The sequence below is a fragment of the Bidens hawaiensis genome, unplaced genomic scaffold, assembly GCF_021521415.1.
Source record: "Bidens hawaiensis isolate Kalapana, Puna unplaced genomic scaffold, B.hawaiensis_p1.1 tig00014471_1, whole genome shotgun sequence".
In the NCBI taxonomy this organism is placed as follows: domain Eukaryota; kingdom Viridiplantae; phylum Streptophyta; class Magnoliopsida; order Asterales; family Asteraceae; genus Bidens; species Bidens hawaiensis.
In genome coordinates this window covers 162,392-188,182 of record NW_027492261.1, presented here as the reverse complement: position 1 = coordinate 188,182, position 25,791 = coordinate 162,392, and the positions used below count along the sequence as shown (strand labels likewise).

At 43.4% G+C, this 25,791-nt stretch overlaps 1 protein-coding gene across 1 annotated transcript; it reads left to right on the top strand.

Annotated features, from left to right (window-relative positions):
* Nucleotides 1–3,858: 3,858 nt before the first annotated feature.
* On the top strand, nt 3,859–5,981 carry LOC143546854 (uncharacterized protein At1g65710-like). The gene has a single exon (XM_077038419.1). It carries the CDS (start codon nt 4,053–4,055, stop codon nt 5,838–5,840), a length of 1,788 nt encoding a protein of 595 aa, XP_076894534.1. The 5' UTR covers nt 3,859–4,052; the 3' UTR covers nt 5,841–5,981.
* Nucleotides 5,982–25,791: the final 19,810 nt, after the last annotated feature.

Sequence of the window (25,791 nt, the reverse complement as noted above, 5' to 3'; positions counted from 1 at the left end):
TCACACTTTTCCTTTTCTTAATAATTTTATTTTATTAAATGCACCAAAAAATCAAGAAGCAAAAGGGACGATTTAGGGTTGATTGGGTAGTGTTAAGTAAGGGTGAACAAATAACCGAATCACAACCTAACTAGACCTGACTAATCAAATAAATGATAGTTTGGTTAAGCCATAACCGATTAATCCGTTATTGTAGTTTGGTTATGGTTTTGACGTGTGGTATAACTAGTTAACTGATAACTAAGCTGATTATAAAGTTAAGATGAATGTGTTAATTGGTACATGAAGCCTTGTGATGCTATGTACCAATGTTAGTTTCTAACAACTTATCAAAGACTGGCCCTTTATTTACATGATCTTTACATTGTTGACTTATTCTTGTTTCACTTGAACTTTACACAAAAACATTTTCTCTAGTTCAATTATTATGTTGTAAAGCAAAAGCTACGTATGAAGTACAATAGATTATATCGACACAAAAGACATAATTTCATGTATTCATTAATTCTTTATTTCTAACAAGCTCATACACTATATCATTATCCACCAGTAAATCTTTAATTTTTAACATCATTTTTTTTTGTCACCCATTTTTTATTTTCATATATTGCATACAGTTGGAATTAGTTTTGAACACCTAATTAGTTGTCAACATCTATCTAGGGTGGTTGCATTCAGTTGGAGTTATACTTTAACATCAGTTTTTAATTTGATGATTCCCTTTGTTTAATAAGTTGAGATTATCTAGTCCCACATCCGCCCCACCTTAAATATTTGGAGAAACCTAAATCTATAAATTGGTAGACCCTTAGTTTGGTTGTTGTGAAGGGGCGTTAAACACCAAGCTAAAACGCTACATCATTGCTACGTAAGCAGCAGGGACATATAAATTGCTAAACCCTTAGTTTAATTAAAAGTTGTAATCATTCGAATCAATAAGAGGACATTAATCGATATTGATTAACTTTTTGTCTATATTTTTCAATTCTTTGTCTATTATTCTTTGTAATTAGAGGCTAACAAATCCTGTAATTCATTTTCAACATGAACAATGTTGTCTTCCTTCAAAGCAAAGCGATTATGTATGTTGGGTGAATGGGTGGTATGAACAAGTAACTGAACCAAAAATTTATATGACTAAGGGTCACACTACAGGGTCCACAGAAAAAAAAACATGAAGTTTGAATAAAAACTAAAGTTATGTACACAAAACCGGGCTCGGGTCTGGAACCATTTTTTGAACTGGAAATGGGTCGGTATTTGGTGCGGGTTGATTCAGTTTTAGCTCGTTTCAACTAAAGGGTTCTCAAACCAATATCAAACTGACGGTTCATCAAATCGGTTTTGGTAGGAATTTGAAACCGGTTTTGGTCACAAACCGGTTTTTACTTCACCTCCATGAAATGATGGAAAATTGGAATCACTACTTTCCATTGGTTGCCGCTTTTATTTGGGCCGTAGGTTATGTCAAAATCGGAACCTCAAATTACTTTCCATTCAAAAGATTTTAGTCAATGGTGTTCAAAAATTATTGGAACTGATCCAACTATTTGACCTGAAGCAAGTTGGTTGGTTTGGGTTGTTGAGATTTAAACGGTTCAATTTTCTTTGGAAGTTAACGGTTCGGTCTAGTTTAAATTGGAGCCAGCCCGTGTAAATTGTACAAGATGTTTTAACTTTCATTATTTTTATATTTTTCATTTTTGTAGTATGTAGTTACGTTTATGTATCACCCCCCGCCGTCTTTTATCACTTTTAAAATCTCAATGCAAAGTAATGTTTATGAAAAGAACCCCGCATCAAACTGTTAAGATGAAACCATTAAAACAGGCGTCCGGGGTGTTCGATCGACCAGAAGATACAACTACACAGTTTGTTTTTTCGCTTCTCAAACCCGGATTTAGAGTAAGAATAAGGGTTTTTTTTTCTTCATATAATGCTTCACAGTAAGATTAAATTTTTTTTTTCATATAATGCAGAAGACTAATTTGGTAAATGCTTATAGGAGCATATGCGTGAAGTCACGCTCATACATGTAGTAGAGTTACGACTAACGAGGGAGTTGAGCTTTGTTGAAAGATAAGTATATGACTTGTCTCAACCAAGAATAACTTGAAGACTTGTCAGCATTTTATACTAGGAACATTCATGTCACAATTAACCTCTTGTTTGCCACACCTCATTTTTGGTGGCATGCTTTTAACCTGTCTATGCGTGGCTTTGACTAATGACGTTTGGACCAACATGGTTTGGTGTAACAAGGCTCATACTAACAAGATCTCCTCAGTAAAAAGGTTTTAACCAACACAAGCCGGTGTAAATATGCTTATTCTTATTTTTGGCTTGCCCACATTATCGGTTTAGAAACAACCATTCATAGTCACATCACTAGAAAAATGACAATACAATAAAGAAGTCACAATCTCCAAATCAAACTCAATATCTTAAAAGGAAAAGCCACACTTCCAATTTTTTTTATAGGTTATTCATGGGAACGATTTCACACAAATTGAACTCACGTGCCACTTCATATACTTATTACAAAAACTGTAAAAGTATGGTTACTTTACCTTTAACTTTTTAAGATTTTGAAAATGAAATGCCTTTTTAAATCCATAACTTTTAAATCATATTTGAAACTAAACACTCTCTTTCGACACATAATAATATTTGGAACAAAAGTTTATGATGAAATATTGAAGTTTTTGACAACGTATTAAAAAATGTTCAAAATATAATTGATTGATTAAAAGAAAGAATAAAATTGTCGGATAAAACAGACCGAGAATACTAAACTAAAAACCAGATCCACGACCCACATGCGATTCTGATTCCTTTTGCCTTTTGTATCCCAAGATGACCGTTGTATCTCCCACTTGTTTATAAAACTATCAAAGTTACAATTCTTACCCAAAAGTATAGAAATTTTCTAATTCTCCATGTACACATATGCCTCTACATATCGAATTTCATAAAGCAAAAAGGAAATGTCAACTAAAAAAAGTTATTAAATTAAAAATAAAATAGCTATTGGTATAATCATTAAATGATTTAACAATGAGATATTAAGACATTCATCAAACTTTATATTTAAATTATTGTTTTTCAAATGCGTAGTTAGATAGGCTGTAAATAGATCTACTTTTCACATTTAACAAGCGATGTATAAATTTAAATCCACCAATAAAGTATCCATATCAGTGAGTCGGTCATTAACATAACATTAACAACATGTCTAAATTAGTTCGTGAATATGACAACAGAATATGCCATAACATTAAGGGGATGTTTGGGATTCCTTATTTTACTTCCTTATAACTTTTCATTAAGTTAATAAGTTACAAAAGTGTAACTTATGGAACTTTTCCTCTCACAATATAAGCAATTTCAAACACCTTGTTACTTATCAAAAAGTTTATAAGTTATAAATTGGTGAAAATAAACAATCCCAAACACCCCCTAACTTAATATTTATTTTAGTAATAAAAATCTCACATATCATTCAATAATACTAAATTCTAACAATTAAGTAGATAAATTTAATAAAGGACTTGTAGCATAGCACTAACAACACGTGTAAAAATGTGTTTCCTTCCAGTTGTTTGATGGTTTTCTGTCCTATACTAAAATCGAACACTTTTTTTCTTGCTACAAAGTCGTATTTACATCAAAATAAAATGTAAACAGGTAACAAGTTATGCAACGTCAGATAAAACTTAAAATTTAGAAGATAAGTGAGTTATCCCGGAAATATTAGATATATTTATCTTAAATCTCCAAATAAAATGATCAAAACGATAGAATTATGTGGTCATTTTGAAATTTATATAAGCTGTGGCATGTATAGAAGTTTTTAAAAACGTTACACCTGACACCCTTTAAGAAAAGTAAGGAATCAAGTTTATTTGACAATGGCTACTTTTCAACAGTCAAAATTCAATTCAAATCTATTCCTAATTTAAAACCTAACGACTCTCAATCACATTATTATTAATTTTCCTCCTTCACTTAACTAAACCCTCTGCTTCTTTCTGCAACAATCTGAAACCAAAATGGGTGCTTGCTGTAGCAAGACTAGCAGTAATACTACAAACCCGTCTCCGCCTTCCCCGCCCGAACCCAAATTCAAACCAAACCCCGAAAAACCCGGGAAGGAAAACACCCCTGTACCCGTCCCAGTTGTCGCTACAGTTACCGAACAAGAAGCCCCCAAAAAAGAGGTGTTTATTGTCAAGCATCGAAAGAGCCAGGAAACCGAGAGAAACCCGGATCAAGTAACCCGCAAATCGACTGATCGGAAGGAGAAAGTTTCTATTTCCAACCCGAATACTGATATTCCCCAATCAGGTGTGTCGATTGCTGAATCGGGGAAAGTGGTGGGTGCGACGGTGAGGACGTCGAGCTGTTCGAAGGAAGAGGTGGAGGCGATTTTGATTCAATGTGGCAGGCTTAGCCGAAGCTCTTCGGGTGTGAAACCGGCGGGTGGGGAGACGCCTACGCGTGGACGGAGGTATTCGGGTTCCAAGAGGAGTTTTGATCTCGATATGGAAGCGGGTTTGAAGAATGATGAAGACGAGACGGTAACAAGGCGAAAACCGGAGAGTCGGGTTTCGTCACCGTCTTCTAGACGAAGAAGAAGCCGGGAAAGGGACCCGCAGCAACAAAGATCCGGAAGTAAAGAACGAGGAAGCGGGTCCGGGTCCGGAGGAAGGAGAGTAAGCAGATCCCCAAATCGAAGATCCGAATCACCAAACCCTAATTCCAATTGCGCTACGGGTACGAATCGGCCAGGGAAGATGGTTTCGGTCCCAGCCACCGATAAGAGTAACATTGCTGGTGGCGGAGAGGCGGGTGGAGTGAAAAGGATTCAAGTTAAGAGAAATGCTGGTGATGCTGTGTCGGGTGCGGTTGGCACCCGAACTGCAGCATCACCACGTGCTAGATCTCCTAGGACAAACCTTCAGGTTCTGAACGAGAATCAGAACCCGCAGTCTGTGACATTGAGTCGAAGCAATTCGAGGAAAGCCGAACAATCTCCTTACCGAAGGAATCCGCTCGGTGAGATCGACACCAACACGGGATCTGAGCAACCGGGAAGCAAAGTAAACAAAAACAACAATGTTAAGAACAGCATAGCTAAAGAAGCCCAAATTGTTGATGAGATCAAACCCGCAGTCGAAAATCGCAAACATAATCAACTCGTGTCGAAAACACGGTCTTCGAGGCTATCTCGAGACCTCGACATCAACCCGGAAGCTTTACTTGGCCCTAACCCAAACCCAAACCCGAACCCAACGTCCTATGCTAGTTTGTTACTCGAAGACATCCAAAACTTCCACCAGAAAAACCAGACCACATTGGCTGCTACCGCTGCAGCACCGCCAGCTTTCTCACTCCCGGCTTGTGTGAGCAAGGCGTGCTCGATAATGGAGGCTGTAGCGGACTTAAACTCCGCCACGGGCACGAACCAATTTAAGAAAGAGAATGTTATGGAGTCTGAAAAGGCGGTTAATGATGATTTGATCGAACCAAGTTTGCATAAGTATGTGACTGATAAAAGGGGTGGTGATGCAGATAATGAAGAACACGAGATTGAGTCATCCGGGAGTAATAGCTTTGCGGGTAGTCAACAGTTGAGCGGTTGGATGTCGTCTTCATGGGAGCCGAATTCGGGTGATTCTACTAATTGTTGGACTTCGAATTCGAGGTCAAATGGACGAGATGAAGTGCAAGGTCAAAAGCCGGAGTATCCGAGGAATGGGATTGGGCGTGGGCGGTTGGGTGCTCATGGTAGAAGTGCTTACTCGCTGCCAAATAATGCTACGGTTGCTTCGACATAGTTTGTTTGTTGGTTTTGATTAGGGGCATATTTGTTTTGTTTGTTGTTGGTTGCAGAGTTGCAACTGTGTAATGTGTTTGATTATTGTTTTAGAACTTGAAAAAGAACCATGGTTCTGTTTAGTACATTCTTGTGGTTTGTCTACTGAATATTGATCAAATAAGTGTAGGAATTAATTATTTGCACATTTATTTTGCCACAACAACTCCAGTCAAATAAGGGTCCCTTTGGGGTCAAAATCTCTCTATTGACTTGACTGTACCCTGTCCTTGTTGATCTCTCTACATTTGACCCCTTTAGTTGAATTGTGCATTCTTACTTGTATCTAAAATGGTGAATTTTTTTAGTTCTTCATGTTTAACAAACGGAAACTCATGGAGTGACAACGGGTAGGCATCAAGACTGATCCAATTTTGTAGACGATTGACGGTGTTATCGAGTCCCGGCGATCTTGAGTTGCTAATTTAACGTATGACTTTATGCAGGCAACCAAATAATATGAGCGTGACAATCTTTATGCACTCATGTTACATTGGCAATTGTATGATCAATTTAAAAAGATTAAAACTCAAATGCATTCAAAAATAATTACGACGCTGCCGGGGATCGAAACCAGGTCACCTGCGTGACAGGCGGGAATACTTACCACTATACTACAACGACTTGTTATGCATGGAGAAAGTTTAAATTTTTGATGTTCTTAACATGAGAGAGTGATCACATCAGTTTATTTCAGATGAGACCACACGAATATAAAATATGAAAAGCTAACTGGTTTAAGGCTTCTTGAAAATAAAATATATAAAAAAAAGTTGTAGTATAAAGGGTTGTAATGAAGATAAAGCATTTATGTGTTCAATTTTTAATCTTTATAGGGATGAGACATTTCGTTCCATTAAATATGTTATTTATATAGCATTGAAAATGGGAAATGTTTCTCTGAAAGGAGCAATATAGGATTTTACACTAGTATAAATCCATTCTAAAAGTAAAAAATTTTAGTATGATAAGAAGAAATTAAACTTATATTTAGAACAAAGAAAGAAGCCATATTTATAGAGCTAAAAAAATGATTTTTATATTTACGTTATTCATGGTGTTTCAACACCCACCATCACGTAACCAATTTGCACGTTGTACACCATCGTGCACCCATTGCACCGGCATGATCAAGGACTTGTAGACGTGACTGAAGAAACACTAAATGACCCCGGCAGATTAAGGATAATCTTAGGGTAAATAGATGTTTCCCACGAGGGTTAAGTCCGGCAAATATGGTTATTCTTCTCAACCTGCAAAACAGACACCGTAAGCTCGTCACTGAGAAGGGGGGGTTTCTCCTTGTGACCACCCTCCGGCGTGAGAATCAGACTAGGTTGCTCTGAATATAAGTGTATATAGAGAGAAATAGCTAAAGAGAAGATGATGATACCGTTCCAAGGTGTTGGAGTATTTATAGCCGAAGGTAGGTTTCCAAACAGGTACGGCCAGCTGTATATAATATTCCTTTTCCACCAACTATGGGCTACGTTCGTGCCACGATGGGAGTTGGTGGGTAGGCAGCGGCTGATAGTGACATTTTGTACTGGAGCGTGCTCCTCCTCGTACTATTGTCGGTGAGCTGTCACCCTGTGATTGGTTTATGGGTTGTTTTTGTCAGATCTTGTCTATTTGTCCATACCTTGGTAGGTATAGACAAAAGATCTTCTAGAAGCGTACGGACTGGCTCTTTTGGGCGGGAATATTCCCGCCCTGCTCATTCCTTCTTCATGTGCCATTACTGAAGTATTAAGAGTTAGTGCCTTATGCGTGTAGCCTTACTGTTAGTGCGGGTAGCCTTCCTTCTTGGCTTGTACCCACAGCTGCGGGGACAGGCCGGGTACTGTACCAAGGGAGGCTTACCTGCGGGAACAGCTGGCTTACTGCGTGTAAGGTCTTCATCTCTCTGAGCATGGTGGGTCCTGCGGATCCAGTTGGTCTTTGCGCAGACGTACCTCTTCAAGGTGAGTCTTGTGGGTCCAACTGGGCTTTGCGGGGACCTACCTCTTCAAGTCCCCCCCAGTCCATTATTCCTCTCATAAATTGTTAATAAGTGAGGGGAACTTTTGGACTTTAAACAAGGGGTTTTAAAAAGGGGTTTTCGTTTTTTTAAGGTTCTCCGTTGGGATTCTTCCCGCAGTTTTCCTAATATCACTTGCAGAAAATTCCCGACTTTTTCTGCTTAATCTTTGGGTATGATGCGGGTAGGTGTGTAACCTCTTCGCAAGTCGGGAGCGTTGAGTTTCACTTGTGTAGATTCTCCACGAGGTTTTGGTAGTTTTAGACATAGTGATCAGTTATGTTAAACAACCAATTCCACCTTGAAGCTTCAAACAATCTAGTTCTCAACGTCCCGCCATGCGGGGGTGTTATTTCCCTTTCCGCAAGCATGGCCCATAAGATCGATCTTCTTGATTTCAATTCCCTGCAAGTGCTAAGTATGTGAAGGGTTTCGCCTTGACACTGTACCCGCACTTGTCTTATGGTTTATTGTTTCCAAGGTAAGGGGGTATATTCCCTCTTATTTTTGAATCTTTTTGAAAATTTCGAAGGGTTAGTGAAAAGATAAGGACAGTCCAAACGGTTGAAAGGACGTTGGCGTCTTCTGACGGTTTCAGGACGTGCAGGAAGTTACGACAACGTGACAGCATGTGGTCAATCCGGACGCTTTTTCAGGCGCGTGGGCGCGAGCTTCATGGCATGCGCCATTCTTACATCTGTTTCCAACTTGCTTTTTCCACGTGTCGCCGTGTCATTGCTCCTACGCTCTCTCTCTCTCATCCGCATTAAATTCATCGCATTCATTGCGATGAGTATATAAGGCGGAGAGGGGGTATTTCGTCCAATATCTTCACTTCACTCTTCTTTCTTTTAAGCGATTTCCGGCGAATACTCATCTTTTCCGGCGAGCATTCTCTTGAAACCGCTTTCTTTCATTATTAAAAAGTGTCCTCTTCTCATGACCCAGAGGTTAACGTCGAAGAGTCCGACGTTTTCTCCGAGAACCCGACGTCAACGTCCGATAAGGACGATAAGAGTACTGCTGGCGAGTGTCAGTGTACTCTTTCTGTCGATGTATACCATTACATTATCAAGAAGTTTATGCTGGAGCCCTATGAGCCGGAGTTTCCGGAGGCCAACCAGACGGTATACGACGCCCCTAAGGGCAAGATAGGGGTTTACGCTTCGTTCTTTCTATATGGGAATCTAAGATTCCCATTAACGAAGTTCGTATACCGTGTTTTGGAGAAACACGGTGTTCATTTGACAGAGGTGCACCCAATAGCAATTGCTAAGGTTCGCCATTTCGAATGGGTGTGCCGTATTTTGGATATCGAGCCTCGAGTCGACCGCCTGATGACCTTCTATACTTGGAGGTGCATCCAGGGTTGTTATACCCTTGTCACTCGGATCAAGGGTTTGAAGATCTGCGCTACCGAGCGTAGTCTTCGCTCATGGAAGCGCGAATTTTTCTACATTTCCGCTCGCGTCGTTCCCATTGCGATGACGTTTAAGAATGGGAGGGCACTCCCTAATCTTCCGACTTCCAATTACCAGGAGACAGAGTGGTTCACCAAGATTTCCCAGATTCGGACTCCTGTTTATCGCTTCGCGGAGTCTGGGATGGTCATGCTTGGGATGAGCCGCGTGTGGAAGGATGCCGGGTCTGGGACGCCGCAGATACCCATCGTTCTTGAATACGGTTTGAACTATATTCCTTATGGTATGCTCCATCTTTTGTGTTGGTTTAGGATTTCCTTCTAACATTGTTATCATTTTTATTTCAGAGGGGAACGACTTACAGTTGCTCTTGCACCCGCGGGAGACTGGTGATCCCGCGTGGTTGGGTACTCGTGACCTTGATGAGAACGAGTTGCCCATTTTGGAGAAGACTGCGGATAGCTTCGTAGAGGTCTATCCGCCAGGCCATGACATTTTAAGCGCCGCTCGGCCAGGTAAGGAGTTCTTTAATCCTCGTCCTCTTCATGCTCAAACTTCTGCTGGAATTCCTCTGATCTTGTCATCTTCTGATGAGGGATCCGCAGATGGGCCTTTTATTGTGAGGAAAAAGAAAGCGGCTGGCATGAAGGGCAAAACGAAGGTTGCTACCTTCGTTGACCTGGGGAATCAGTCTGATTCCGAGACTGAAAGTGAGGAGGCGGCGGGGAACCTTGGTGGTGGTGACGAGACCATTGCGAAGGTAACTGGCGTGAAGAGGCCAGTATCATCGGGTCCATCTCCGCCTGTCAGGGCTTTCAAGATCAATAAAACAGTAAGTATACTTTTTGTGTACCTTTTCCGCATTTCCTTCCGCATTTGTTTTTTATATCTTTGTTCTTTATGCAGGAGTGGACTTATCTGCTTTTGAAGAAAGTGGTGCGGGAGGAGCTAGTTCAGGACCCACGACGATAGGTTTGGTCAACCTATCCGAGGCGATGACCCAGGCGATTGCGCCTGTTTCTGGTACTGGTTCAGTTGCTTATTCTGTTGAAGCAACTGTTCCGGTTATGACGTCGAATGTCGTGGCTGCTGTGCCGACGATGGCGTCCACTTTTGTTGCTGCGTTGAGCAGTTCAATTTCATCGCCGGCCGTCAGTGCCATCTTTACTACATCATTCACCGGACCGGCGGTGACTTTTTTTGTGAGCTCATCCGCAGCGTCTACCACGGTTATGAGTTCATCTCAAATGATTCATCTCCGATGGTCTCTACCTCAGTGGCTTCTACAGTGTCACACTCGGCGTCAGGGACTACCTCGTCCTTGGCCGGTTCTTCAGGTATGTTTAGAGTTGGGACCTCTAGACTTACCTCTGTTGATGAGGGAGTCCAATTTTGCCTCCTTCCCATCTCCTTGACCTCTTGGATGGATATCCTTTAGGTTCAGGTGATGGGTTTAGCGGCTATCAGCCTTTTATCGACCCTACAGATGCGTGGGGTTACTTTGGCCTGTTATCCATCCTTGTCATTTTTTCCTAACTGTTTTCTTTTTTCGCAGTTTCGGATTCCAATGAGATCTATGCCCCAAGGTGGAATATCCGCCGAGGGACAACTCTCAGGACGGATGCAGACTACGTCGACTGGGCGCGCCATGCCGCTCCAAGTGGTGCATTGGGGGAGGCCATGGTTAGTTACCAGGAAGGCCGGTTGTCCATCGAGCTCCGAATTCTACTCGCCCGGATGCAGCCGCGTGTCGAATTACATTGTCGTGAAAACGATAAGTTAAAGACTGCGCGTAGCTTGGAGGGGGCTCAGGTGCGATCGCTGCGGGAGGAGAACAAGAAGCTTGCCGCCACCGCTTCTGAGAAAGAGAAGGCCTTCAAGGATCTTGAGGCCGAAATCCAAGCCAGGCATGAGGCCCGTTCCAAGGCTACTCAAGTTGTTAATGAACAACTTAGGTTGGCTAAGGAAACAGTGCGTAATGCCACTGAAAGGACCACAAAATCTGAAGCCGTTGCTGAGCCTCTACGAGCTGAGAATGAAGAACTGAAAGCCAAACTGGAGAATGTAACACCCCGACCGATGGCGGATTATACATCGGGGCGCCACGTATTGTTTCATTACTCGCGACACTATTTGGGTGTCAATATTTAATAAATACATTTCATTGCGCACGCGCAGAACACGACATAAAGTAACATAAATCATATTATAACTTAAAATATTTAAATAACATAATTTGTCTTGTTACATTTTAATCTAGGTCCAAACAAAAAGAAAACATCCTACGTGTCCTTGAGATTCCCAAAAGCAGCTACAGCAAACCTGAACATGTGTTAAAATAAACGTCAACACTTGCGTGTCGGTGAGAAATCAAGTTTAATAGATATAAATAGATAATAAACACTGCGCGCAACATGTGCTTAACTGGAGTTTAACATAGGGTGTAATCAGATTGTGATCAAGCCTTAGATCATAGCTCATAGTTCAATCCGTGCTCCCAATTGAGCACAAAAACAAGAAATCATACGTGCATGTGTAACAAAACAAGAAAACCGTAAACGATAGGTCTCCCGTGTTCATCTAATGGATCCATGAAAACTTCGGAATAGGCCGAACAAAGCGGTTAATGATTCACACATACAAATAAACAGCCAAGTAAACGTCCATAACACATGGGGTTTTGCGCACATAAATTTCATAAACAAGTTTAAGACTCAAGTTGTACGAACACATGAACATCCCAAAACATTAAAAATAAAAGGGGATTAAGTACGAGATTACTCACCTGAAAAAGGTGTGTTGAAAGATAATGCAAGAACCAACTTTTAAACAAGCACAAGTTAACCTATAAATAAGAGGTTATTGGTTTAACGATTGGTTTTTAATGTCTTGAATATATGCAGTAAGTCACTTAAACAAATTATTTAAAAGGAAAAATTATATATTAATTATTTACCGAGAATCTGGGCAGAACAGAAGAGAAGAATGAGGCAAAGAGAGGAGTGGCGCTGCTGAAGATCTCCGGCAGAGAGCAAAGGGAGAGAGATTTGAGGAGTGTTTAAGTGTAGTGTGTGTAGTGTTAAAAGAAAATAGTTTAATTTATAGGAAAACCCTAGGGAACACAATCCCTTAAAAAGGGGAAAAGATCTTAACAAAGCACAAGAAAACAAAAGCAAAAGATATCAAAAGATATGCCGGCTGCTGCAGGGGATGGGGAAAAGCTGACAGGTTACAGGTAAAGCATGGGAGGAGTCAGAAAAACACTGTTCAAGACATGCAAAAAGAAGATTTTAAAAGATTATGTCAGTCACTTTTTCTGTCAACCAATAGGATTGGTGCGCATGCTGCGCCGAAAGTGGCTTTTCGGACAGATGTCGGAACTGACCTACAGTGCTCATACAAAAGATAAGATTTTTCAAAAGCATACAAGCAGACCTAAACAGAAGAAAAGACTTAAGGTCTAGCGCGAGAAGACTCGAGCGCGCGCGAGGGCGGAGGCAGACAGAGAACAATCCTTAGCGCGTCGCGGGAAGAACTACCATTCTTAGCGCGCCGCGGGAAGAACTACAATCCTTAGCGCGCCGCGGGAAGAACTACAATTCTTAGCGCGTCACGGGAAGAACTACAAATCCTTAGCGCGCCGCGGGAAGAACTACCATTCTTAGCGCGCCGCGGGAAGAACTACAATCCTTAGCGCGCCGCGGGAAGAGCTACCTTTCTTAGCGTGCTGCGGGAACAGTTCGCCTCGCGTTTCGCAGGAACAGCTGGTCTTCGCGCAGGCTTCCTTGTAAGGAGTCTGGCGCGTGGAGCTGCGCAGACATCCTTAGGCGGGAAGAACCAAAGGACAATCAAAGAGAGGGGGGGTTCAAGGCGCAAGGGTTAAGCAGAGGGGCGGGACGGCGACAAGAGAGAAAAGAGGCGGGACGGCGACAAGAAAGAAAAGAGAGGCGGGACGGCGACAAGAAATTATTATTATTAGTAAGTAATATAAAAATATATATATATATATATGATTTATGATTTAATTAATGTAAATTTTACAAAGATTAATAATCAAAATTTTAAATTATAAAAGAATCGGATTCTAAAACGGGTACCTGGGTCGGGTCGGATTGGTCAGATGTCACAGTCTCCCCTACTTTAAGAAATTTCGTCCCGAAATTTATCTCGAAGTAGGTTGCGCAGAGAAAAGGTGCGGGTACTTGATCTTCATTTGATCTTCCCTTTCCCAAGTGAACTCGGCTCCGCGCTTGGACTACCAACGAACTTTAACAATAGGGATGCGACTGCGCTTGGTTTGCTTTACCTCGCGATCCATAATCTCAACAGGCTTCTCAACGAAATGCATAGATTCATCAACTTGAACTTCATCAAGTGGTATGTGGAGGTTCTCGTCAGCTAAACATTTCTTGAGATTGGATACATGGAAAGTTGGATGCACATTGCTGAGCGCGGGCGGCAGGTCCAGTTTGTAGGCAACTTTTCCCACCCTCGCAAGAATCTTGAATGGACCAACATAACGAGGTGCAAGCTTACCTTTCTTCCCAAAGCGGACAACACCCTTCCAGGGCGACACTTTGAGGAGAACAAGATCACCAACTAGAAATTCGAGAGGCTTCCGCCTGCGATCTGCGTAACTCTTCTGTCGGCTTCTGGCAGTCAGCAGATGATCACGGATCTTGGCGATTTTATCGGTTGTCTCTTGAACTAGTTCGGGTCCTGTGATTTGAACTTCACCCACTTCGCTCCAACAAATCGGTGAGCGGCACTTTCGACCGTAAAATGCTTCAAATGGGGCCATACCGATGCTGGAATGATAGCTGTTATTATAAGAGAACTCGATCAGAGGTAGGTGTGAATCCCAATTACCTCCAAAATCAAGAACACAAGATCGAAGCATATCCTCAAGGGTTTGGATGGTTCGCTCAGACTGTCCGTCAGTCTGAGGATGATATGCAGTACTCATGTCCAAACGAGTTCCTAACGCAGTTTGGAGAGATTTCCAAAAGTGAGATATAAAACGACCATCGCGATCGGATATGATGCTCAAGGGAGTACCATGACGGCAGACAATTTCTTTAACATATAGATGCGCAAGTTGTTCAACACGGTAGGTTTCACGAATGGGCAGAAAGTGGGCAGACTTGGTCAATCGATCCACTATTACCCAAATGCTATCATGTTTGCTTGCGGTCAAGGGTAACTTGGTGATAAAGTCCATTGCTATACTTTCCCATTTCCACGTAGGAATTTCAGGTTGTTCGAGCAAACCAGATGGGCGTTGATGTTCAGCTTTTACCTTAGAACAAGTTAGGCATTTAGCTACGAACACAGCAATATCCTTTTTCATACCAGGCCACCAATAAGAAAGGCGCAAATCTTTGTACATTTTGTCAGCACCAGGATGAACGGAATACCGAGTTTTGTGCGCTTCACTCAGTATGACAGAGCGAAGATTCTCATCATTGGGGATCCAGATGCGATTGAGATAACAGAGAATTCCATTCAGGTTAGGGACTAGATGTACTTCTGCACCACACGCTAACTCGGCGCGTAGGTTGCCTCTGCTGATCGATGCGCGCTGCGCGTCGCGAATGCGCGATTCAAGATCGTTTTGGATCGGCGCGAAGCGAAGCTGCGTGCGCGGCAAGATACAGTTGAGTTGGCTGGGTTTGCGGCTGAGCGCATCGGCTACCACATTAGCCTTTCCAGGGTGATATCAGATCTCACAATCGTAATCGCTGATGAGTTCGTTCCATCGGCGTTGTCTCATGTTAAGTTCCTTTTGATCAAAAATGTGCTGAAGGCTTTTATGGTCTGTGTAAATGATACACTTAGTCCCATAGAGGTAGTGTCTCCAGATTTTTAAGGCAAATACAACTGCACCAAGTTCGAGGTCGTGAGTCGTATAATTTTTTTCATGAATTTTAAGTTGCCTTGACGCGTAAGCGATAACCTTGCCTCGTTGCATAAGTACACAACCGAGACCTTGGTTGGAGGCATCACAATAAACGACAAAGTCATCAGTACCCTCAGGTAACGCTAGAACAGGAGCTTCGCACAACAATTGCTTGAGCGTTTGAAAGGCTTCTTCTTGCTTAGAGCCCCAAACATACGGTTTGCCTTTGTGCGTTAATGCTGTTAAAGGCAAGGCGATTTTTGAGAAGTTCGCAATGAATCGCCGGTAGTAACCAGCTAAGCCCAAAAAGGAACGGATTTCGGTAGGAGTGGACGGTGTAATCCAGTTCTTGATTGCTTCAATCTTGGATGGGTCGACATGAATACCCATCTTGTTTACAACATGACCAAGAAACTGTACTTCATCCGACCAAAACTCACACTTGGAGAGTTTGGCATAGAGTTGTTCGGTTCGAAGCTTTTGCAACACCAACTGAAGATGTTGTTCATGCTCGGCCTTGGTTTTGGAATAAACCAGAACGTCATCGATAAACACGATCACGAATCGGTCCAAGAAAGGCCTACACACCCGGTTCATTAGATCCATGAAGACAGCGGGTGCGTTGGTTAAACCGAAGGGCATGACCAAAAATTCAAAATGACCGTAGCGGGTTCGAAAGGCAGTCTTGGGAATATCCTCTTCGCGGATACGCAACTGGTGATAGCCAGAACGGAGATCGATTTTGGAGAAACAAGAGGCACCTTGGAGTTGGTCAAAAAGGTCGTCAATACGCGGTAAGGGATACCGGTTCTTAATGGTGAGCTTGTTCAGCTCGCGGTAATCGATACACATGCGAAACGATCCGTCTTTCTTTTTAACGAACAACACCGGAGCACCCCATGGCGAAGAGCTAGGGCGAATGAATCCTTTATCAGTCAACTCTTGAAGTTGACTTGCCAATTCTTGCATTTCAGCGGGTGCAAAACGATAAGGAGATTTGGCTACAGGGGATGCACCAGGGACAAGATCAACACGAAACTCGACTTCCCGAGCGGGAGGTAAACCAGAAAGATCATCGGGAAAGACTTCAGGAAAGTCACGCACGATGGGGATTTCAGAAAGTTTCTTCTTTCCTTCATCGGGTTTGACCACATTAGCTAAGAACGCTACACATTTCTTCTGCAAAAGTCTTCGGGCTTCAGAGCATGACATAAGTTTAAGGCCGTTAGATGGTTTCTCGCCGTAGATATGAAGATCTTGACCATTTTCCCGAGGAATGCGAATCAATTACTTGGCGCAGATTACTTCGGCGCGATTTTGCGAGAGCCAGTTCATTCCAATAATCACATCAAAACTTCCAAGAGGCATGGGAATGAGGTCGATTAGAAAATCGTGTTCATTAAGGTTAAGCGTGCAATCTTTGATCACGGAGTTTATTAAAATAGTTTCACCATTAGCCAATTCAACTGAAAAGTTTTCGTTTAAGTTTACTCGCGGTCGCGCAAGTTTTTGTTCAAATGCGCGAGAAATAAAACTTCTATCGGCGCCAGTATCAAAAAGTATAGATGCATATTGCCCGTTAAGTAAAAATGTACCATTAACCACGTCATTATTCGCTTGCGCTTGGTGCGCGGTTATATTAAAAGCTCGTCCGCGCGTCACTTGGTTTGAAATTTGGTTAACCGGATTAGCTTGCGTAATTTGTACTTGCAGTCTCGGGCACGCGTTCCGGAAATGACTGGGGTCACCGCAGTTATAGCACGACCTGGGTCGTGGATTAGGGTATGTTGGTTGTGGGTTTAGCGGGTAAGTTGGTGGTGTTTGCGCGATTGGGTTGGCGGGAAGGACTCTACAGTTCTCAGCAGTGTGACCAGTACGGCCACATCGGTTACATTGTCGACACGGGACTTGAGTTTGATGGTGAAGTCTACAGGTTGGGCAAAAGGGTTGGTTTCCTGTGTAAGGTTTCTTAGTTGACGGGGTAGGGAGTGCGGGATTGGTTAAGGCATAGTTATGGACTACAGGGGGTGTTGGGTAGGTTGGCGGTGGGTTAGGAGCGTGTACTGGAGGTTGGTAGGCGGGTTGCTGGACAACGAGCGGGTTGGTAAGCGCGTAGGCTTTGCGCCTGCGCTTGAGGTTGTTACGGTTAGTAGCTTGGTTTCTGTTGGTTCAGGGACAGTCTTGGTGAGTTTGGTCTTTTCGGCTCCCCGCAGGAACAGGGTTCCTGCCCTGACATGGTTGTCGCTGAGCACAGCGGCCAACTCGATGGCGTCAGAGAGGGTTGCTGGGTTCCTGGCCCATACAGAATCTTGAATTTCCATGGGGAGACCCCCAAGAAACTTCTAGATGGCTCGGCGGGAAGGGGTAACTAGGTGTGGGACAAGCAAACTTAGTTCGTGGAAGCGCATAGCGTACTCGCGCGCTTCGCCACTGAACTGCTTCAAGTTCCAAAATTCCTCCTCAAGGCGCTTTATTTCGTTGGGAGGGCAGAATTCTCTAGTCACAAGTTCCTTGAATTCCTCCCAAAGCATGCTAGAAGCAGCCTCTGCGCCACGCGCATGAGCTACTCCGTTCCACCAAGTAAGCGCCCTTGATTCTAGGACACTTGAGGCGTATAAGGTTCGTCGGTCTGGAGGGCATTGGGTATGGAGGAAGGTGTTCTCAATTTTCTCGAGCCATTGGAGCATTACGGTGGCTCCTTCAAGCCCTGTGAATTTCGGAGGGTTACCCGCATTAAAGGATTTAATATTGTATCCGGAGGGGTTGGTATTGTTTTGGTTTAAGGCTTGGGCTATTGCGGCGGCCATTTCCTGGGAACGTTGCTGCCTACGTCTGCGCGCGGCTTCTCTCCTCTGATGACGGCGAGATAGCGGAGGCATTCTATAAAAGTTTTAGTTTTTGTTAATATCTTGGTATGGGAAATCGTTTTAGCGCAAAGTATTTCACGGCCATTTCCTGGGAACGTTGCTGCCTACGTCTCCTCTGCGCGCGGCTTCTCGCAAAATATGAATTTAAATGCAAACTTAATGCAGGTAATAAATTCGAATTGAAAATCGACAATTCATGCATCACCATGACTTTCCGAGTTCTCAATTTAAAATATCGAGTAAACGAGCATTGAAGGTTGACAATTCATGTATCACAATGACTTTTCAAATCTTCAATTTAAAATATCGAGAAAATGAATATTGGAGATTGACAATTCATGTATCACCATGACTTTTCAAATCTTCAATTTAAAACATAAAGTTAATGGTAATTGAAAATCAACTATTCATGTACCACCATGACTTCTCGGATTTTCAATCCCCACAACAAACGAATATGCAAGTAAAGAAATAAATTGAAATTTAACAATAAAATCGAAAGATCGCGAAATAAACATGAAATCATGTGCTGCGTATGCGCAAGCATATTTTATAAATATCGAGTAATTAACAATTAGCGCGCATACATGAGATATTTCTCATGCGCGAGAAGGGACTCTTAGGTATTCTAGGTCGTTACGTCTAACCACCAATCCTAAAGTCACGGAGCTCTGATACCAATCTGTAACACCCCGACCGATGGCGGATTATACATCGGGGCGCCACGTATTGTTTCATTACTCGCGACACTATTTGGGTGTCAATATTTAATAAATACATTTCATTGCGCACGCGCAGAACACGACATAAAGTAACATAAATCATATTATAACTTAAAATATTTAAATAACATAATTTGTCTTGTTACATTTTAATCTAGGTCCAAACAAAAAGAAAACATCCTACGTGTCCTTGAGATTCCCAAAAGCAGCTACAGCAAACCTGAACATGTGTTAAAATAAACGTCAACACTTGCGTGTCGGTGAGAAATCAAGTTTAATAGATATAAATAGATAATAAACACTGCGCGCAACATGTGCTTAACTGGAGTTTAACATAGGGTGTAATCAGATTGTGATCAAGCCTTAGATCATAGCTCATAGTTCAATCCGTGCTCCCAATTGAGCACAAAAACAAGAAATCATACGTGCATGTGTAACAAAACAAGAAAACCGTAAACGATAGGTCTCCCGTGTTCATCTAATGGATCCATGAAAACTTCGGAATAGGCCGAACAAAGCGGTTAATGATTCACACATACAAATAAACAGCCAAGTAAACGTCCATAACACATGGGGTTTTGCGCACATAAATTTCATAAACAAGTTTAAGACTCAAGTTGTACGAACACATGAACATCCCAAAACATTAAAAATAAAAGGGGATTAAGTACGAGATTACTCACCTGAAAAAGGTGTGTTGAAAGATAATGCAAGAACCAACTTTTAAACAAGCACAAGTTAACCTATAAATAAGAGGTTATTGGTTTAACGATTGGTTTTTAATGTCTTGAATATATGCAGTAAGTCACTTAAACAAATTATTTAAAAGGAAAAATTATATATTAATTATTTACCGAGAATCTGGGCAGAACAGAAGAGAAGAAGGAGGCAAAGAGAGGAGTGGCGCTGCTGAAGATCTCCGGCAGAGAGCAAAGGGAGAGAGATTTGGGGAGTGTTTAAGTGTAGTGTGTGTAGTGTTAAAAGAAAATAGTTTAATTTATAGGAAAACCCTAGGGAACACAATCCCTTAAAAAGAGGAAAAGATCTTAACAAAGCACAAGAAAACAAAAGCAAAAGATATCAAAAGATATGCCGGCTGCTGCAGGGGATGGGGAAAAGCTGACAGGTTACAGGTAAAGCATGGGAGGAGTCAGAAAAACACTGTTCAAGACATGCAAAAAGAAGATTTCTAAAGATTATGTCAGTCACTTTTTCTGTCAACCAATAGGATTGGTGCGCATGCTGCGCCGAAAGTGGCTTTTCGGACAGATGTCGGAACTGACCTACAGTGCTCATACAAAAGATAAGATTTTTCAAAAGCATACAAGCAGACCTAAACAGAAGAAAAGACTTAAGGTCTAGCGCGAGAAGACTCGAGCGCGCGCGAGGGCGGAGGCAGACAGAGAACAATCCTTAGCGCGTCGCGGGAAGAACTACCATTCTTAGCGCGCCGCGGGAAGAACTACAATCCTTAGCGCGCCGCGGGAAGAACTACAATTCTTAGCGCGTCACGGGAAGAACTACAAATCCTTAGCGCGCCGCGGGAAGAACTACCATTCTTAGCGCGCCGCGGGAAGAACTACAATCCTTAGCGCGCCGCGGGAAGAGCTACCTTTCTTAGCGCGCTGCGGGAACAGTTCGCCTCGCGTTTCGCAGGAACAGCTGGTCTTCGCGCAGGCTTCCTTGTAAGGAGTCTGGCGCGTGGAGCTGCGCAGACATCCTTAGGCGGGAAGAACCAAAGGACAATCAAAGAGAGGGGGGGGTTCAAGGCGCAAGGGTTAAGCAGAGGGGCGGGACGGCGACAAGAGAGAAAAGAGGCGGGACGGCGACAAGAAAGAAAAGAGAGGCGGGACGGCGACAAGAAAGAAAAGAGAGGCGGGACGGCGACAAGAAATTATTATTATTAGTAAGTAATATAAAAATATATATATATGATTTATGATTTAATTAATGTAAATTTTACAAAGATTAATAATCAAAATTTTAAATTATAAAAGAATCGGATTCTAAAACGGGTACCTGGGTCGGGTCGGATTGGTCAGATGTCACAGAGAAGCTTCAGCAGGCTCATGAGGCTTTGGCTTTGGAGGATGCCAAGAAGCTACAGGAGCTCTTGGATCAGAAGGGTGTGCTTGATCGCACTGAGCTCAAGCTTAAAAGCGTTGAGGAGGCTGCTGCCAAGGAAGTGTTGCTTGCCAGCCTTAATAAGAATGAGGCCGAACGCGCACGCGATCAAGCTCAAGCTACCCTTCAAGAGTCCTTGTCCAATAAAGATTGGCTTCTACGAGAAGCGTTGCCGCAAGTACGCACAACTCAATTATTCTTTGCTTTTTGCTTTTTTCTTTATACTTAGAACAGTTTTTTTTTTGTGTAGGTTGTGCATCGGATTTTCGCGAACACATCCTATGATGATGCCATGAGTGCAGCCCTCAACGCTTCTCATGAGGATGGAGAGAAGGCTGGTTTCTTGCTTGGTCTAGGATTTGCAGAGAAAGGCATCCCGCCTTCCAAATTTCCTCTACATGATGTTGATACTGAAGCTGCCTACGACCAAGCTGTGAACCACTATGCTGCTTTTTCTCATCCGGTTGTGGAGAAGGTGAACGAAGTTGTTGCTGCTGATGACGGGCTAGCCGTTCTCAAATCTTTCCTTGAACAGCCGCAGCCAACTGATGGTGCGGGTTAAAGTGGGTTTGGAGGGAGTGGTCCCGAAGCCTGAATCTTGAGATTCCTCCCAGCCGTTAGGATAGATTTGTACTTTTTGTAGGCGGGTAGATACCTAGCCATTTTGTAATGTTTGAACAGCTTTTAATGTGAATATAAATGTTTTGTTAACGCCATGCCTTGTAAACATTATATGATTTGTTCATGCATATTTTAGTTTAACTTAGCAATTTTCTAAGTGTTTTGAATAAGTTAACCTTTCGACGCGTGTCAGATAATAGGTTCATGTTCTGTTTCCTCTATCATGATTGTGCGGGTAGGACCGTCACTTTCACTTAGTAGGACGACCAAACTTCATCTATATCTAACCTGCGTGAAGGTTTTCCTCATCTTCCCCATAGAAATTCTGTTTTTGTGTTTATGCGGGTTGTGCCCCTTTCCCAGAACTTCTTTAATAATGTATGGCCCTTCCCAGACCGGGGCCAGCTTTCCTGGGCGCTCCTGGTTCGAAGCCTCGTTGTTACGCAGTATGTAGTCTCCGACATTGAAGTTGCAGAGTTTCACCCTCGTGTTGTAGTACTTTTGCATTTATCGCTTGTAGTTCTCTTCATGCGTTGCTGCTAAGTCTCTGCGCTCTTCGGTTAGCATAAGGTCTAACCGTCTTTCCGCATCATTGTCTTCTGGTTGAGTTATGACTCTTGGTGAGGGTAGACCAATCTCGATTGGAACCATGGCTTCAGTGCCATAGGTGAGGCTGAACGGGGTTTCGCCCGTGCTTGCTTTTTTCAGCGTTCTGTTTGCCCAAAATACATGTGGAACTTCGTCCACCCAGCCGGATCTATGCTCCAAGTGTCTTTTCTTTATGCCGTCGACGATGCTCTTGTTTGCTCTTTCCACCTCACCATTACCCTGCGGGTGTGCCACTGAGGCAAAGGTGTGGGTGATTTGAAGCTCTTTCAGCCACTTTTGTAGCTTCTGGTCAGCAAAGTTGGTGCCGTTATCGCTCACCAAATTCTGTGGAAGTCCAAAACGACAAATAATAAATTCCCAAATAAATTTTTTGATATGTTTTGCGGTTGTTTGGGCTAGGGGTTTTGCTTCTATCCACTTGGTGAAGTAGTCGATGGCTACCACTAGGAACTGAACGTACCCTGCTGCTGTGGGAAATGGGCCCGTCACATCGATGGCCCACTTCTGGAATGGCCATGAAGAAGTGACTGGAACAAGTTCGTTCTTCGGGCGATGCGTGTTGGGTGCGTAGAGCTGGCAGGACCTACATTTTCTGATGTAGGCCAGCGCATCCGTGTGCATCTCCGGCCAAAAGTATCCCGCGTTGTTTAGCTTAGCTACAGCTGCGCGTGGAACTGCGTGTATCCCACAGATGCCTTCGTGTACTTCCCTTTGGAGGTAGTCGGCATCTTGGTCGTCAACGCACCTGAGGAGTGGGCCAAAAAAATTACGCCTGTGAAGTATGTCATCAACGAGTTGATAGTTTAGTGATTTAAAGCGTATCTTTATTGCCTGTGTCTTTGACTATGGTAGTACACCCGTCGCAAGGTAATTTATGATTGGCGTCATCCATGTTTCCGTACCGGTTTGGATGAAACAAATTTCCTTGTGCGGGACTGATGGTGCTCCAAGGAGTTCAACGCGGATGTCCTTTCCCAAGTGGGTGAAGGCTAACGATGCAAGCTTGCTTAACGCATCCGCAGATTTGTTTTCGCTTCGCTTGATGTGCACAACTTTGCAATCGTTGAAATCGCGCATAAGGGTTTTTGCTAGTGCGAGGTACAGGGCCATTGTGTCGTTCACGGCTGTGTACGTCCCCTTTATCTGGTTGGCTACTAGCATGGAATCCACGTGGGCTTCCAAGTTTTTCACCCCCATCTTTCGCGCAATTCTTAATCCGGCCAAGAATGCTTCGTACTCCGCTTCGTTATTCGTACTTGGGAAATCCAGCCGAATAGCGTAAGTGTATTCTTGGCCTGATGGGTTAGTTAGTTTCAACCCTGCGCCTGAACCTTCGTTGTTGGCTGCTCCATCAGTATAGAGTCGCCAGACATCGTTAATGTCTTGTGCTGGAGAGGGTTGAGCCTCTTCCTGGCACTCTTTTTCCCGCGAAGCGGGGACTTCTGCAATAAAGTCGGCCAAGACCTGGCCTTTTATGGCTGGTCTTGGCTTGTACTTTATCGCGTATTCTCCCAACTCAATTGCCCATTTGGCTAGGCGCCCTGACAACTCGGGTTTGCCTAGAACGTTTGCAAGTTTGAAGTTGGTGAGAATGGTGATTGGGTGGCCTTGGAAATATCGTCTTAGCCTGCGTGAAGCCTGTACAAGCGCTAAGACTAATTTTTCCAGGGTGGAGTACCGGGTTTCCACGTCTGTTAAGACGCGGCTTACATAGTAGATGGGCATCTGGATGCCTTTTCATTCTACTAGTAAGACTGCCCCGGTTGCTCTGTCTGTGGCGGAGAGGTAGAGAATTAATTCCTCCCCCACTTCTGGTGCTGTGAGCGTTGGGAGTTCGATCAAGCCTGACCAAATCTCTTGAAAAGCTGCTTCCGCTTCTGTTGTCCAGCGGAAGTGCGTTTTCTTCAAGCAATTTCTCAATGTTGACACGAATGGGAACGACCTATCCGCATGGTTTGCCAAAAAGCGGTTAAGTGCGACTAGTCGTCCATTCAGTGTCTGAGCCTGTTTGATGGTAGCAGGTTATTCCATTTTCATAATGGCTTCGACCTTTTCAGGGTTCGCTCTGAAGCCATCTTTGGTAACGATGACTCCTAAGAACTTCCCTTCTTCCATCCCAAAGGAACACTTGCTCGGGTTGAGCTTCATATTTATCTTTCTGAGCGTGTTAAAAGTTTCTTCGATGTTTTTCAACATCGCCTCTGGCTCGAGGCTTTTGATGACCAAGTCATCCATGTAGACTTCCAAGTTCCTCCCGATTTTGGGCATGAAACTCTTTGTCCATCAGGCGTTGGTATGTGGATCCGGCATTCTTTAGTTCGAATGGCATCATTTGGTAACAAAATGTGCCATCGGGCGTCCGAAATGCGGTTTTATCCTGATCGTCAACAGCCATGTGGATTCGATGGTACCCTTTATACGCATCAAGGAAACATTTAAGGCGAAACGGTGCTAATGAATCTACCTTATGGTCGATTTCGGGTAACGGGTAACAATTCTTGGGGCATGCTTTGTTTAGGTCTTTAAAATCTATGCACATGCGCCATTGTTTGTTGGATTTTGGTACCATGACGGGATTTGCAACCCATGTTTGATATTTACTAACGCGTATGATGCCTGCGTCAAGGAGTTCCTTGACTTGGGTTCTACACGCGTTAGCCTGCTCAACACCCATTACGCGACGCTTTTGTATGACCGGTGTAAACGCTGGGTCACACTTGAGCTTATGCTCAGCCTTACTTCGAGGTACACCAGTCATGTCAGCTGGTGTCCACGCGAAGATATCGGCATTTTTTCGCAACAAGCGTTTGAGTAAGGTGCGTGTGGGATTAGTGATCGTTAGGCCAATGGTAACAGCCTGGTCAGGGTATTTGCCATTGAAGGCCCATTCTTCTGGCTCAGCGATGGTTGGTTTAGCCATTTTTGGTTTGGGTTTAGATGAGACGGATGCGATGCATACCTGGGGAATGCCCGTGATCATCGCGACGCCCTCAGCTGTTGGCCATCCCATCATACCATGGACCGAAGACACCACGGCATTAAATCTTGCCATCCCGTCTCTCCCGAAGAGAATGTCGTATGTGTGGTGTGGCTTCCTCATTACAACGAAGTCCACGTCTTCCGTGCGGGAGTACTTCCCATCCGTGAGAGTGACGGGGAAAGATAAGATTCCCAAGGGGGTGTTTGTGCTGCCGTCGAACCCTTCCATCGAGGCGTAAATTGTTTCTAGGCGTTCCTTGTCTTCGTCGTCTAGCTTGTCGAAGAACTGCCTATACATGATCGTTGAGGAAGCGCCATTATCAGCAAGGGTGCGGGAGGTGATGTAGTTGTGACAACTGCCCAAATCCGACCCGACCCAGGTACCCGTTTTCGAATCCGATTCTTTTTATAATTTAAAATTTGATTATTAATCTTTGTAAAATTAACATTAAATAAATTATATATATATTTTTTTTATATATACTACTTACTAATAATAATAATTCCTTTCCGCCGTCCCGCCTCTTCTTCTCTCTTGTCGCCGTCCCGCCTCCCTTTTCTCTCTTGTCGCCGTCCCGCCTCCCTTTTCTCTCTTGTCGCCGTCCCGCCTCCCTTTTTCTCTCTTGTCGCCGTCCCGCCCCTCTGCTTAAC

Bases quoted from the DNA above. Each gene is read 5' to 3' on its own strand.
- LOC143546854 (XM_077038419.1), top strand. From the start codon at position 4,053: ATGGGTGCTTGCTGTAGCAAGACTAGCAGTAATACTACAAACCCGTCT.